This window comes from Astatotilapia calliptera, chromosome 16, assembly GCF_900246225.1.
Source record: "Astatotilapia calliptera chromosome 16, fAstCal1.2, whole genome shotgun sequence".
NCBI classification, from domain to species: domain Eukaryota; kingdom Metazoa; phylum Chordata; class Actinopteri; order Cichliformes; family Cichlidae; genus Astatotilapia; species Astatotilapia calliptera.
The window spans coordinates 17,298,122-17,312,787 of record NC_039317.1 but is presented as its reverse complement, the minus strand read 5'-3'; the positions used below and the strand labels follow the sequence as shown (position 1 = coordinate 17,312,787).

General features: G+C 42.1%; 1 protein-coding gene across 2 annotated transcripts in view; it reads left to right on the top strand.

The window, feature by feature from the left end:
• The first annotated feature begins 11,658 nt into the window (after positions 1-11,658).
• The window catches only part of igsf3 (immunoglobulin superfamily, member 3), a 75,811-nt gene continuing 72,803 nt past the window's right edge, over positions 11,659-14,666 (top strand). Inside the window, exons 1-2 of one of the 2 annotated variants that reach the window (XM_026144082.1) lie at positions 11,659-12,513; positions 12,603-12,760. In XM_026144082.1, coding sequence (XP_025999867.1) covers positions 12,721-12,760 — 40 coding nt within the window. In that variant the 5' untranslated portion in view covers positions 11,659-12,513; positions 12,603-12,720. Of the gene's footprint in view, positions 12,761-14,666 lie in introns of both variants that reach the window. The other variant, XM_026144081.1, reaches the window with a different exon arrangement.

The following is a 14,666-nucleotide window of genomic DNA, read 5'->3' as shown; positions in this document are numbered from 1 at the left end:
ATAATGCCAGTGGTCTTTAAACAACTTGGTGAGGGCTGGGATGCAGGTTTCACCGTAAAAGAACTTAGAAGCCTTTCATCCTGAGCATCTCTCCACCACAGCAGGCCCATTAGGCATCATGATGCAGTGTGCAGTAATTGGTATTTCTGTTGGTAAGCAGCTTCCTTATCCCAGAGCTCAGCCTCACGCTGTGCTGGAGACAGTCTGATATCAGAGCTGCAGAAAACACACGACTGAACCTGTACAGTGAGCAACATATCACTCCGATAAACACCTACCAGGATTTTTTTTTTAAGACTCCAATACTTTACTAACAAAATTCAATCATTCTGTCGGGAAAGAATTTGTTTATTTTCCAGCCACACTCTGCAATAATATCCATATTGAACATAACAGCAATCCCTCCCTAAAAGGTAATGGCTTTTGGATATTATGAGCATAGTTAATAAAATGACCCTAACGAAGCTAAAGGGAAGTTTAGAAATTACAATTTTTAAATGGTCCGTGTCATCAAAATTGGCTGCTCACTTTCCACGAATGGCACAAGGGTGGTCGCCCCTTTGATGTGGTAATAGGCTGTTTTGATTTCTGTGTGTCAAGCATGTTTTAAACGGTGAGAGGCATTCCCAACAGCTACTACTTCAAAATCAATTAAAACCTTTTTGCTAACAGCCCTGCCTGGTTCAAAAGGAGGAAAACTAATTCTCTCACTCTTCCCTCCCTCTCTCTCTGCCTCTTTCATACTCATACACTCAGTCATTTGAAGAATGTCGAAGAGACGAGATATACAGAGTCCTGAGGGTCCTGGATTCAGATACTTTCTTTGCTTCGTGTGTGCAGTATGCTTACAGTAAAGCATGCACGTATGAGCCATGAGCTGAACAATGCCCTGTTCTTGATTTTTTTTACATTTTATTTTTTCAGTTTTTACAAAGGTTGAGAGCCTGTTTGTAAGTTTGTTGTTGCCACAGGGATTAAGTAAATCTACGGTCATTACCTCAGACAAAAGCTGAAAGGGAAAGGGGATTTTAGTCTTAATCCACCATTGATTGTTGCAACTAATGCTTATCACTTGTGCAATCCAAGCCAAATTTTTTCAATGACAATCTGATTAATTACTCATCTGAACTTCCTGTAGCATTTGCAAGTCCTTGAACTAACATCCCCTGGAACATTTAATATGCTTACACTAATATCATGTTTTGCTCATGCTGATCTAGAATCATATTTGCTCATTTAATCCTAACCTATAATTACCTTTAACTAGTATAAACTGTCATTATTTTCTTTGAAATAACACATTTAGTGCAAAGGGCTAACAAATCGAGTTGCAAATAGAAAATGTCAAGGCGTGCAAAGTGTTTTACGTTATGTTTCATTGGATTAAGGGCCCTCGTTGCCCTTAGTGCTTACAGTAAGAAGGCTTTGAGTTTTGAGGTGTATTTGGGCAAGATCAGATTTTGAGCACAGTCAACACATTCTTGTATGAGCCTGTATGTAGCCATGCATGAGTGTTTGTGGGTCTGCACAAGATGGTTACATGTTCATATTTTTGCACCCTTTCCCTCCTCCCTGCAGAACACTATTTCACCGGGAGCAAAAATACAACATTGTGTGAATCTGTTTATGGCTGTGGAGGGACATGAAAAGCACATGTGAACGTGACTAATCGATGCTGGAGCGAGGAAAAAGGGGAGCAGGCTCAAAGGCATGATCGGGAAGGCATTTTTGCATGCAAGTGATAATATGAGATAATGCTTGCATCAAAGTTGTGTTGTGGTTTTTACAGCTGATGTACGTGTATCCCTAAACGTCTGCGCACCATGAGTCTCTCTGTGAATGTCCGTGAAGATAAATATGCAAGTGTGTTTGTTTAAGAGAGTGAAGTGCATGACTCAGCCTGAGGTAGGCAGACAGCTCATGTTTCTTCTGCTTGGCAGGCAGCACAGATAAGATCGAACTGAGCTGACCATTTAAGAAGCCCTGGGCTTTACCTCTGCCAAAAAAGAAAACACGGCCGACTCAGAAATCCTTATCTGCAAATGCTCAACTCCCGTGTGACTGGTTTGATTAAGTATCAGTTCACAGATTCAGATGAACTCAACCAAAATATATATATATATATATATATATACAGATATACGGACAGATAGATACTACAGTGAGACCGTGGTACTGTCATCAGTCTACCAAGTCAGATTTCACCACTGATGATGATGTCACATTGTTTTCTGGCTGGCAGAGCCATGCCCTTGCAAAATTTGTAACTTTTGTGGTTTTAGGTTCAAAGAAACTCAGGCAGAGGCTTTCCCGGATAAGTGAATGCATTACTGTAATCTGGTTACTATTAAGTTTCCCCCTGAAAAACCTGCTAGGTTAATGCTGCCATCTGGGCCCAGGGCACTCTTGCAAAATAGTTTTTGGATCTCAAGAGTTTCACTTACAAGTTAATGATTAATAAATTAGTGCTGTTTGAATTACTGCACAGTTTTGTTTTGGGCTTTCTTAAATAATATCACGACTGAATATTATTTGCCTTATCTATGGTACAAGAATGGCATAAGAATGGCCATAGTGCTAAAGGCAGGTGGTTCCAGCCTGTTGGCTGGCTGGGTGGAGTATATAGATACGTCAACTTATGATTCAAGTTGTGTGTCACCTCTTCCGTTTGTAGTCTTGTTGTCACTTACTCATTGTACGTTGGTATGAGGGAGTGGATAATTGATGCAACCTAGTAGCTCAGTGATAAACACACTGTCACCTTAATAGCTTGACAATTTAAGTCAGTATTCATTTTGCTTTTTTGCAGAGATAATGGATTGATGCTGCTCTCATCTTTGCATGCTAAACATCAAGCTACAGGCAGCAAGCAGTTTGCGTTTCTTAATATTGCAACCAGAAGCAGGGAGAAACAGCTCAGAAAAAGTTCACTAATTAGCTAGCACATTATGGCTTGTTTGTTTGGAGGATTAAATCATCTGTTACTTACTCTGCTCAGCGTGCTGGTAGGTTGGTTTTTATTACCTTTTGGATGGAGCCAGGCTTTTTCTTATTCAATGTTTATGCTAAGCTAAGCTAACTGCCTGCTGGCTTTAGTCCTCTTTCATTTCAGGAGAGAAGTGTTTGATCAAGAGCAACCTCCAGGGCTGGAAAAAAGAACCACCGCTGAAGTCCCAAAAAAACAGATTTCATCAAATGTGCACTTGAGGCTGACAAAAATCCCTATTCAGTCCATTTTATTGTAAACTGCCCAACTTTACAACAGAGATAATCATGACTAAAATCTGATATATATATATATTATTTTGTATTTTTTTACAGTCTGCTATAAGATATAGCAAGCATGATTTTGTTTTATTTGTGTTGCTGGATCATTTTAATGCAATTATCAAATGCTGAAACAACAGTCCATCTGCAAAGTCTACTTCAGTAGTGAAACACTAGTATTTATACTAAGCACTAATTAGCGGGTATCTGTGTCTGAGCCACGCATCTCTCTAAAACACTTGCTAGCATTGGTTTTGATAACTTGAGCCACCTCAGGCTTAAAACGTTCATTGTTGACAAGGTTTATAGCTAGTCCTGGATTAGGTGGCCCTGAAGCGCCCTTTAATTTTGCTGCTATAGGCTTAGACTGCAGGTGGACCTCCCAGGAAGCACTGAACACTTCTCCTGTTTTCCACTCCTCAGTTATTATATGCCACTACTGAATGCCATTCAGTTTTGCTTTCTCTCTCACACAGTTTGCATTTTAACTTGTTTGTTGTCTCTCTGTGCTCCTCTGCCTTTTGTTTCTCTCCACCACCCAACCAGTTGCATTAAGGTACGGACACAGTAGAGAAAACAGTGTTTATAGACCAAAGCACAACCATATGCAATCCAATCACCTAGAAACCGAACATGGTTCAGTTGTTGTGCTGACCAGTCAGTCAACACATTTACTCCCTTACCACCAGTTTATCTTGATCACATGCAGGTTGCTGTTTTTAATTGGACATAGGTCTTTGGTGGCTGTTTCTACCGGGGAACCTCTTCCTCCACACCACAACCCCAGTGATCCAAACCTCATACTTGGATTGTTGGAGTTCCCTTTTTAATATTACCTTTCACATAGAATTAAAAAAATGTCTCGAGATTATATTGTCGCTAACTCACATTATAAAGAAAATAAAGAAATAAAGCTTAACTAATTAAAAAATTAATTAAATCACTCATCAAAATATTGTCCCTTATTGCACGTAACATACAGCATGGCAGTGGCAAATATGCTAATATGCTTTTCTCAGTGGCTACATGGGATCTTTTAAATGCAGTGGGTTTGATTCCCAGCCATTGGCCATTGTGTCTCTTAGTACTTTGATGGAGTGAAAATCTGACTGGAAAAAGAAATCACAGGCAATGATTGCCAGAATTGTTTGCACCGCCCTTATAATACAAACAGGTATTAAACATGTGGCAAAATAAAGATACTGACCTGAAAGCATGCTGTTTGAGACAGAAGTAATTGCCATTTCACACTCACCAATTATATGCCAGCTTGCTATGACATAATTAGTACTTAATGTTCCTGCTGTCAAATTAACCCCTTAAACCACTTTCATGCACAGACCCTTTATTTAACTCTGGATTATTTGAAACCAATTTGACCAATTTACCAGTGGAACTGCTGTCAAGGGTAGGCGACATAACTCTAATGCTCACCATTGTTCCATAGAGATAATTACACACAATTCCCATACCTATACCAAAGTGTTCAGCCAGTTAACACTGAGTGCTGCATCTTTATTTCTTAGATATTTTTAAGAATTATTTTATTCTTTTCATCTGTTAAAAAGGCCTCTAAAAACCTGTTAAAATATGCAACAGTAACAATTATGGTTTAGATGACCAGCAGCAGACTAATACCCTGAAGGTAGAAGTGCTGCTCTGTTAAGCACATATTAATCCCATAATTATTGTTTTAACATGTGTTAGCACCTTTTCATAAAAAGTAAAACAGTGTTAAATGCGTTCAATGCCCAATATGTTAATATTAGAATGAGTTGTTCATTGTGAGACATTCAGATATTATTAGAAATCCTAAATGTGACTGCTACTTCTCCAACAACTCTGAAGAATAACCTGCAGTGTACATACAATTTATTGCTTGGTTTATACTGAATGTAGGTAGTAAACACAATATAGAGTAAAGGTAAATGATACATGTGAATGCAGCTCTCAGGATGATCCTCAGTGTCTATAAAAATTAATAAAATTCTGCATGGAGTGCTGCTCCTTTGTTACCAGCTTGGATAATGATGTGATTCAGTAATCTGGTGCTGTATTAACTCTGCCTCCAAAAGCCTTTATTGCCCACATGCTTTCTCTTCCAGCCATGAGTCATGTCAGTTTTACATGGGTTGTGCGGTGTGAATGAGTTACCTTGCTCTGCAAAGCAAATGCTCCAGTAAATGTGACCATGACAAGCAAATAATGTTTTGTAGCCTGGAGTTGATAGATAACATCTGCCTTTGTTGCTGTTACCCAACAGCAAAAAAAAAAAAAAAAAAAAAAAGAAAAGAAAAAAGGAAAAGTCTGTACCTGCGAGGGATGATGATGAAACGCATGTGTTGTTGTGTAATGTCGTTGGTGTTTTGGGGCGCAAAGTCGAATGATTTCCCGAGCTCACCTTGATGCTCCTGCCTTCATGAGCTATTCCCTGAGAATATCTCGCCTGCGTGTGCGTCAGTGTGTGTGTGTGTGTGTGTGTGTGTGTGTGTGTGTGTGTGTGTGTGTGTGTGTGTATAAGAGAGAGACGGGCATGAACCAATGAATAATGCATGACATTCATCTGTGTTTGCATGTTGGGCAACACCCACATAATCAAGAAGAGAAAGAAAGACAAAGACAGACAGAGAGAAGAGAAGAGATGAATGCAACACAAATGCATGAAGCCTACTACAATTACTTTTAATGAAGATCCCAGAAAAAAAAAAAAAGAGTTCTGCTGCCTGCATTGAAGAACGAGTGTGCACAGCTGTCCTTCACTGAGACACAGGAGGATTTTTTTTTTTATCCACACTGCTGCCAGAAACTACCGTAATTGTATTTGACTTGTTCTGCTGCTGACAATGTGTGTATGTGAACACCTGGTGTAACACTGTGTAATTTTACCTACAGACTAGTCTAACCAGGCTGGCTGAAAGCATCTACTGTGGTGTCCAAGGATTTGTTCATTTTATTCAAAAGGAACAATCATGATTCATATATATATATATATATATATATATATATATATATATATATATATATATATATATATATATATATATATATATATATATATATAAAATTCCCCGCCTGCCCCTGCAGGCGGTCAATCCTTCAAGCTCAGGTTGAAGGAGGCCTGGGAGCTTGAGGGTCCTGCGCAGTATCTTAGCGCTTCCTTAGACTGCACTCTTCTGGACAGAGATCTCCGATGTTGTTCCTGGGATCTGCTGGAGCCACTCACCTAGCTTGGGAGTCACTGCACCTAGTGCTCCGATCACCAATGGGACCACCATTACCTTCACCCTCCACATCTTCTCGAGCTCTTTTCTGAGCCTTTGGTATTTCTCTAGCTTCTCGTGTTCCTTCTTCCTGATGTTGCTGTCATTCGGAACCACTACGTCGATCACTATGGCCGTCTTATTCTACTATGTCTGGTTGGTTAGCCACCACCATTTTGTCCATCTGTATCTGGAAGTCCCACAGGATCTTAGCTTGGTCAATCTCCATCACCCTTGGGGGCATCTCCCATTTTGACCTCTGGACTTCCAGGTTATACTCGGCACAGATGTTCCTGTATACTAGGCTGGCCACTTGGTTATGGCGTTCCGGCTTAGCGTACAGCCTCAGGGTGCTGGACTTGGGGTGAAACCCTCCATGCATGGTCAGGAGCTTTCTTGTCTTGATGTCAATGGCTTCTATCTTCTCCTTTGGCCAGCCTATTATCCCAGCAGTGTTCCTGATCACGGGCAGGGTGTAGGTGTTGATAGCCCGGATCATGTTCCTACCGTTCAGCTGACTCCTCAGGACTTGCCTAACCCTCTGCAGGAACTTGGTGGTTGCAGCTTTCCTAGCGGCCTCTTCATGGTTTCCATTTGCCTGTGGGATGCCCAGGTACTAGTAGCTGTCCTCTATGTCTGCAATGTTGCCTTCTGGTAGTTCAATCCCCTCAGTTCTGACTACCTTCCCTCTCTTTGTTACCATCCAACTACACTTCTCCAGTCTGAACGACATTCTGATGTCATTGCTGTATATCCTGGTGGTGTGAATCTCGTTCACTCTTAGCATACAGCTTGATGTCATCCATGTACAGGAGGTGGCTGACAGCTGTTCCATTACGTAGTCGGTATCCGTAGCCAGTCTTGTCAATGATAACACTGAGGTTAAGGGGTAAAGGCCTATGCAGGACAGCAGTGGGGACAGAGCATCTCCTTGGTAGATCCCGCACTTGATGGTGACTTGTGCTATGGGTTTGAAGTTGGCTACGCCACATCCCCATTGAGTTCCTGATGAAGGCTCTTAGGGTCCTGTTGATTGTGTATAGTTCTAGCCATTCCATTTGTGGGGCATTGAGTCATAGGCCTTCTTTAATCAATCCAGGCAGTGCACAGGTTGGTCAGTCTGGTCTTGCAGTCTCGGCTGATTGTTCAGTCTACCAGTAGCTGGTGTTTTGCACCTCGGGTATTCTTGCCCATCTCTTTCTGTGCCCCACTCATTTATTGAGCCATGTGCCTGTTCACCTTAGCCGCTATGATGCCTGACAGGAGCTTCCACGTGGTGCTGAGGCAGGTTATTGGTCAGTAGTTGGAGGGGACCGGTCCCTTCTGGGGGTCCTTGAAGATCAGGACTGGCCGGCCTTCAGTTAACCATTCTGGGGGTCTCTCGTCAACTAGCAGCTGGTCCATTTGTTCTGCCAGACGCTTGTGGAGTGCAGTCAGCCTCACTGGCTGCAGTATTCAGCCAGTAGGCATGAACCATGTCGAGGCCTGGTGCTGTCCAACTCTTCATACTGGAGACCCTTTCTTGGATGTCTGCCACTGTGATGGTTACTGGACCCTGTTCAGGGAGGTTGCTGTGGTCTGCCCCCAGATCCACCCGTTATGGGTTGCGTCCTTCTCCCATATGCTCTTCCAGTATTTTTCAGTATTGTTCCAGCCTTGGTGGTGCTGTTCTTATATTGTTCCCCTGCCACTGAGAGTACACCTTGGCTGGTTCTGTGGAGAACAGCTGGTTTGTTCTCTTGCCTTCTATCTGTCCGGTGTACCTCTTTAAGTGGCTGGACAAGGCTGTGAGTCGTTGCTTGGCAGTTTCCAAGGCCTCAGGTATGGACAGCTTCCTGTATTTCTTAGGCACCTTCTTCTTCGCACCTTTCTGCAACTCCGATAGTTGGCTAACCTCCCTCTGTGCTACCTTGATCTTAGCCTCTAGCCTCCTTCTCCATGGAGGGTACTGCCCCTTGTGGCTGTTCAACTTGTAGCCAAGCATCTCACTGATCACTCATTCCAACACACGTATAAGCACCAGTACATATTATCAAGCAATCATGGCATCAAAGCAAGTGTAAAGAAGCGAGGACATAAAGTCCCACAAGTAGAATGCAGTAAGGGAGAGAAATAGTCTAAGAAAGCTGAGGGATGGAAAAGGAGACAGAGATAGAATGAGATAGAAGGCCCAAAAATTTGGTATCTTGACAGTCATTTCATATTAATACTCTACATTAAGAGCCCCTATGATGAATAATTAATCTGCTGGAAAATGTAGTGATTTGTGCTCCTGGCAGGCTAATGCAATGTAAAATAAAGCCCCGTGAGTGAATCTGTGGATGTACACAGAATAAATTTGATGAGTACTAAGTTTGAGCATAAGGCTGTATATTTGCAGACCTTAGCTTGGTTTAAAAAAATAAATAAGTCATGCATTACATTTGGTTTATAACACAAAGGTAAAATTACATCTTTAACTGCACCAATCACTGCGTGGTATAATAAGAGGTTATCTGACAAAGCAGTATGCAATCTTTCAAGCCAATGTGAAGTGTGGCATGAGAAATTGAGTAGTGCAGTGACTCAACCCACATTAAATCCAACATGGAAGAGTGGCACTTGAATCTAACTGTTTTGACCAAACTGGAGAGCTTATCCCCCTTTTTCCTCACTTGAACCTGGGAGCCAAATATTACAAAACACATTCTTTTTTTTCTTTTTTTTTGGCATACAAAATGCTAGAGAACACTTTCTCTGTTTATCTTCCCCTCGATCTTAACCCATCTGGATTATTTCCCCATTCCCCTCCTGCTTCGCTCATTGTCTCTGTCTCGTTCCTCTTAGGGAAGCCTCTCAAAATAATTATAAGCAGAAGTAGTTTCAAAAGTTTACTGCACATGCTTTCTGACTCCATCAGCACCCCCCCCCCCCCCCCCAATTCCCATTTATGTCAAAGATCATTTAGGTAACCAGATTCAGTGTATCCTCTGTGTACCCCATATTACAGTCAGGATTCATCAGCAAGTTGGCTGGGTGCACATCTGATTCCATGCTATAATGGGACTCCTCTTTTCATATGCAAGTTTATTATCTCAAAAAGCAGCTTTCTTCTGTAATTTAAAGCGACAACGACGTCTGCGCGCCTGCATTTCCATTTAAAGGATCCAAATGTTTGCGTGCACGTGTGTGAGCGAACTGCCTCTTTTACACTATCATCTGTGCAATACTGACGCATTCATATGTTGCAGTAGCAAAAAAATGCTCAGAGAAACCTAATAAATCATTCATATATTTTCGAGACGTTGTATGAAAATCTGAGTATGATGAAATAAGTGAACAAAACTCCCTCGTTCCCTACAATGTGCCTCTCAGCTATACAACGTAACCTTGCTGACACCACCTCAATGGATAATGCCACAGGGTACTGAAATAGTAAGTCCATATTAATAAAAGTAATAATAAGTGGGCCTGTACAAGTGTCACACAGTGCGGAACAACTGAAAGATACTAATGAGAAAGCTGTGGCTCTCAAGGCATCATCTATAAGGGCCCTGTTATGAAGTACACATAATGCAGACTTCTCTGTTTCCATGGAGACCTATTGTGATCCCTAGCACACACTATACTCAACATGCCCCTCAAGCTTTTATTCTTCTATAAGCACGCGTTCGACAGTTGTGAAAACAGGTGCAATTGGGCCAAAGGTGAACTTGTCTTTAGCGCTGACATAATGCTAGGCTCAAACAATGCTACTCTGGCTTTAGCTGCCTGTACAAAAACGTGGCCTCACTTGGCTGTGCAATAAGGGCTCTGCGGAGAACTGAGCTAATTTTAAGTGTGGAGCAAAAATGTAGATCAGGAGTAACACACATGCCCTACCTAGCCTGCTCTTTTTGGATGTGCATTAACTCAGCAGCACTAGACCTGGACAAACCTTTGGAAAAGCTGAGGCAGTAGTCCACATGCTTCATAGCGGTGTTTAATCCCATTCTCACTTACATTTTCTTGGCAGCAGCGTCTGCTAAAGCCTTTGTTTGCTCTATAAGCAGTCTAAAAGATGTATCTTTTTTCCCTCTTAATATCATGGCACACAGAGGGAGAGACAAACAGATGTATTCTTCCCATTAAACTCTTGTCTTTTAGATGTCATGTTGCGGTTTATTGACGCACGTGTGCTCTGTAAACATCTCTCTGTCTCTGGCTGTTGTTCAGGGCCCACACCGTGTTCGTTAAGTTTCATTTGAGCTCAAATCCGAAGGCGAAAGAAGAAGAGAATCATTTTACTGCTTTCCAAAAAAAATGTTTTTATGTTACATTCAGGCGGTTTCGGAACTTGCAATTCCCAGCTGATGAAGAAAATAACAGATGGGTCCACTGCAATTGCATTTTTTTTTTGTACGCACATGCAAAAGGCCTACTCATTTATTTATGTGCTACACAGGAGGGAGCTTAGAGTTTTACTAAGTTAGAGCTTTTTGGGCTTTTCAATTCAATTTTTCAGAGAGCAGCTCTCTCACTTCACAGCTTCTCACCCGAGCAGTTTTATTTCACTTGTGCTATTTTCTGTCTCCCAGCAAACTCCCATTCACCCTGTCTATTTTAGATCCTGCTAATAATGGAGCAGCGTCACGAAAATCAATAAATCTGTGCTTATGTCAAAGCGATGCGTGGTTTATGTTCTCATAATCTGATTCAAAGAGGGATGGAGTTTCAACCCATGAAAGGTGAACTGCGTTTTTTTTCTCAGATATTTTTCTGCAGTTCCCAAACAGAGCGGCACCTCATTATGTTGATTGCCAGTTGTGTGTAACGCAGGTGGTGTATGGAGAAGTGGGGTGAGGGGGAAGGAGAGGTACAAAATCTGTCTATAACACGCAGACTGCTTTGTAAATTATACATGAGAAGGCGACATTTGTGATCGGCGCAAAATAAACAAACACCATCAAAGAATAGCCTGATATTTTATTTTTTCAAGTGATAATCATCGTGCGTTTATGCAGTAAACAGATGTTGCGCGAACAATTCGTGTCTACCTCAAAAAAGTGGTTGAACTCTACCCTGCAAATAAAAAGCTGGGAAAACTAGTAGCATAAGGGGCTTAATTGCCCTCCACTCCGATTAACCTATTCAATCTATCAACGGCCTGAACTAGAATTTCAACAAACAAATGCAAATGCGTCCTTGTCCCACTGCACCCCAGACCCACACGGCCGGGGCGTGGTTTTAGGGGTGGAGCAAGGCAACACGCTTTCAAGTTTTCAAACTGCCAAAGTGCTTGGTCAGGCAGAAAACAAGGAAATAACCTCCAGAGAGGAAAAGCAACGGGTTGGGTCGTTTCTTTCTGGGGATGAACTGCTTCATTTTTTTGAGCTCGTAAAATCTTTTAATAATCTTGTCAAGATTTAGACGCATAGTGTCTTAAATTAGCACACAATGCCCACTTGAATTGGCAGTAACAACTTCAAATCACTTATTTTGGGTTAGAGTATTGTGATCAATCTGGTGTGATTTTTTTTATACAGAGTATAAAGCCTTGCTTGCCTCATCTGGAGCGCCCGCCCATTGGGCTTTCTGCGGAGCGATAGTGGAGAGATTGATTATAAGGTCTACGGGATTTGCCGTGGAAAAAAACAGAGCCTGCTTGGACTGCTTGCTCGTGATCCTGCGCTCCCATCAGTGAGGGGAAGGAAAATTATCCGGGACTTATTCCAGTCTGACTCCCAAAACCGTCAGCACTCCCCGCCTCCCTTCGTGTATCCAGATACGCAGGAGTCACGCCGGACTTTTAGTTTTTACTGAGGAGGCTGCGAGTGCGAATCGCCTCCGCAGTCTCGGATGCGTAGTGAGCCGGTGCTGCGAGTGAGTGGGTTGGGTCGCCTAGGCGCTGGGCATACGCACACTTCATCGTCAGCGATAAAAGCAGATAGGTGAGGGTAAAGGCGAGAGGAAACGACATCGGAGGCTTTTTATTTATTTATTTTAAACAGAAGGACGTTGTAGAGAGGTGGGTCGCACATTTGGAAAGCCGCCAGCTGTGGATTTGACTCTCAAGGAAGCTTTTTTATTCTTCTTCTTGCCTCCGGGGTTTTGTAGACCTCCTTATTTTCTGGTTCAGGACCAGCAGCTGATCACACTGTCAGACGCCACCGGCTTCTCATCTAAAAGGAGGGGATATTAAAAGTGGATCAGCGGAGCAACACACACACATACAATGGCAACCGGTGCGCTCTTTCTAGTCTGCGCGCTGCTTGGTAAGTCATCTGAAAAAAGAAGGTGAAAAAAGCTTTGAGACTGCGTTTGTTATCTGATTTTTATTTATTTATTTATTTATTTATTTTTATCAGTGCTCAGATTTCCGAGATAAAATCGGCATCTGCTGTTTGTCTGTCACGGCACACCTGTATGAGACATGTCAATCAAACCTCTTTACAGGCAGGGGAACTGGGCTAGTAGTCATTCTGAGTCAGGTGGAAGTAGACTACTTCGGTTAAATCGCTGCAATAATAACAGATGCCCGTGAACAGCTGTGTGTGTGTGTGTACGCGGTGAACTAGGTTAATGTGATATTTGGTCTTTAGTTAGAGACTAAGCTTATACAGTCCTGCAGTGTTAAATGGATTGATCATATAGGCAACCAGCTGCTGTCGCCACACACACGTGTATCAATACATCCCCTATAGATGCACATAATATAGACACATCTGGATCTGTGCATAATAGATTCTGATGTCACCCAGTGCCTGCTCTGCTTTACAGTAAGTCATCATCATAAAACCCATTTGTCACTGTATGAGACCTTCCTGCAAATGCAAGTTTAGACACATTGATGACACACACACCACACACACACTGATACAAACATTCATGCAGACATCACTGCTGACACACACATATACATTTCATCCTGCCTGTGAACTGTCCCAAACAAACACCAGATGGCTTTTCTGTTCCTGGACTGGGTGGCCTGTCAGCACTGCTGAGGGGGGGCACAAAGGAGGGGGCGTGCGGGAGTGGGAGTGGAAGTCAGCCTGCTGGAGGCCCCCACTTGGCTTACCAGCCTGTGCCTTGCTTCTCATCCCCTTTCAGCACATCGTGAGTCACTTTCACTAGGATCAGACCTCTGTGCAGGTTTCCCAATTCGAATGTGAGATGCGCTGGCCTTCACACGGTCACAGTACAGATGAGATATCGGTGGTAAAAAGGGATAAGAGAGGGGTTTTCATGTTGCATAATCATGATTCAATTTGGAAGCCCTTTGAGGTGGCGAAGAAGCTTTTGGGTGCAAGGAGGGAGACAGTAAAATGTAACAACTGTCTGTGTGGCTCTTGTTGAAGTAACAGTGTTTAACATGATACTAATGCTATTATTGCCAACATTATCAGTAATGTGAACCTGACAACTGGGGCGTAGTCCAAACCAAAGGCAGAAAATCACCACAACTGAAAAATTATAGACTCAGAGTAAATTATCTGGAACCAGTGTGTTTACAAAAGTGCAAATTCTCTGGCTCTGGCTCTTTAAATTGGAGTCTTTTCAGACTATTCTGATTGTTCTGTAAACAATGTCTGTGGGATTAGACTGCTAGTCAAACAAAAGCATGACATGTCTTTAGGCTTTGGTAACTTGTGATTGGTATTTTTCACTGTTAGCTGACATTATAAACCAATCCCCCTCGAGAAGACAGAAAAAAAAATATTGGGGTGGCAATCAACTGGCAAGCAGTCAAGTTCAGTTATTCCAAAATAGAAGTGGTAATTTAAATCAGCATGATGGCATCAGGAACTTTTTAAATTTTTTTACTTGAATCATTTCTGTTCACAATGATTTCAAATTCTATACCTGTCCTCCAATTTTAGAGCCATCAGAGCCATGAACTAAATAACTAAATAACGTGTCTGAAGGAAAAATATGCTTATATTTCATATTAGCAGCACTGGTATTGCTATATTGATAATGCATCACTAGCATATGCACTGCCACATACTTTCATATCATTTGTCTATCTGTCATCTACTTGCATACACAAGCAGCTGTGGTAGGTTAGAGGTACTTGTCTGGCGGTGTGTGATCAGCTGTGTGATTCATTCGCAGTGTGTCAGCAAGCACATGTTTGAACTTACTTTTTTTATGTTTTAGTGCTTGTTTGTTTGTTTGTGT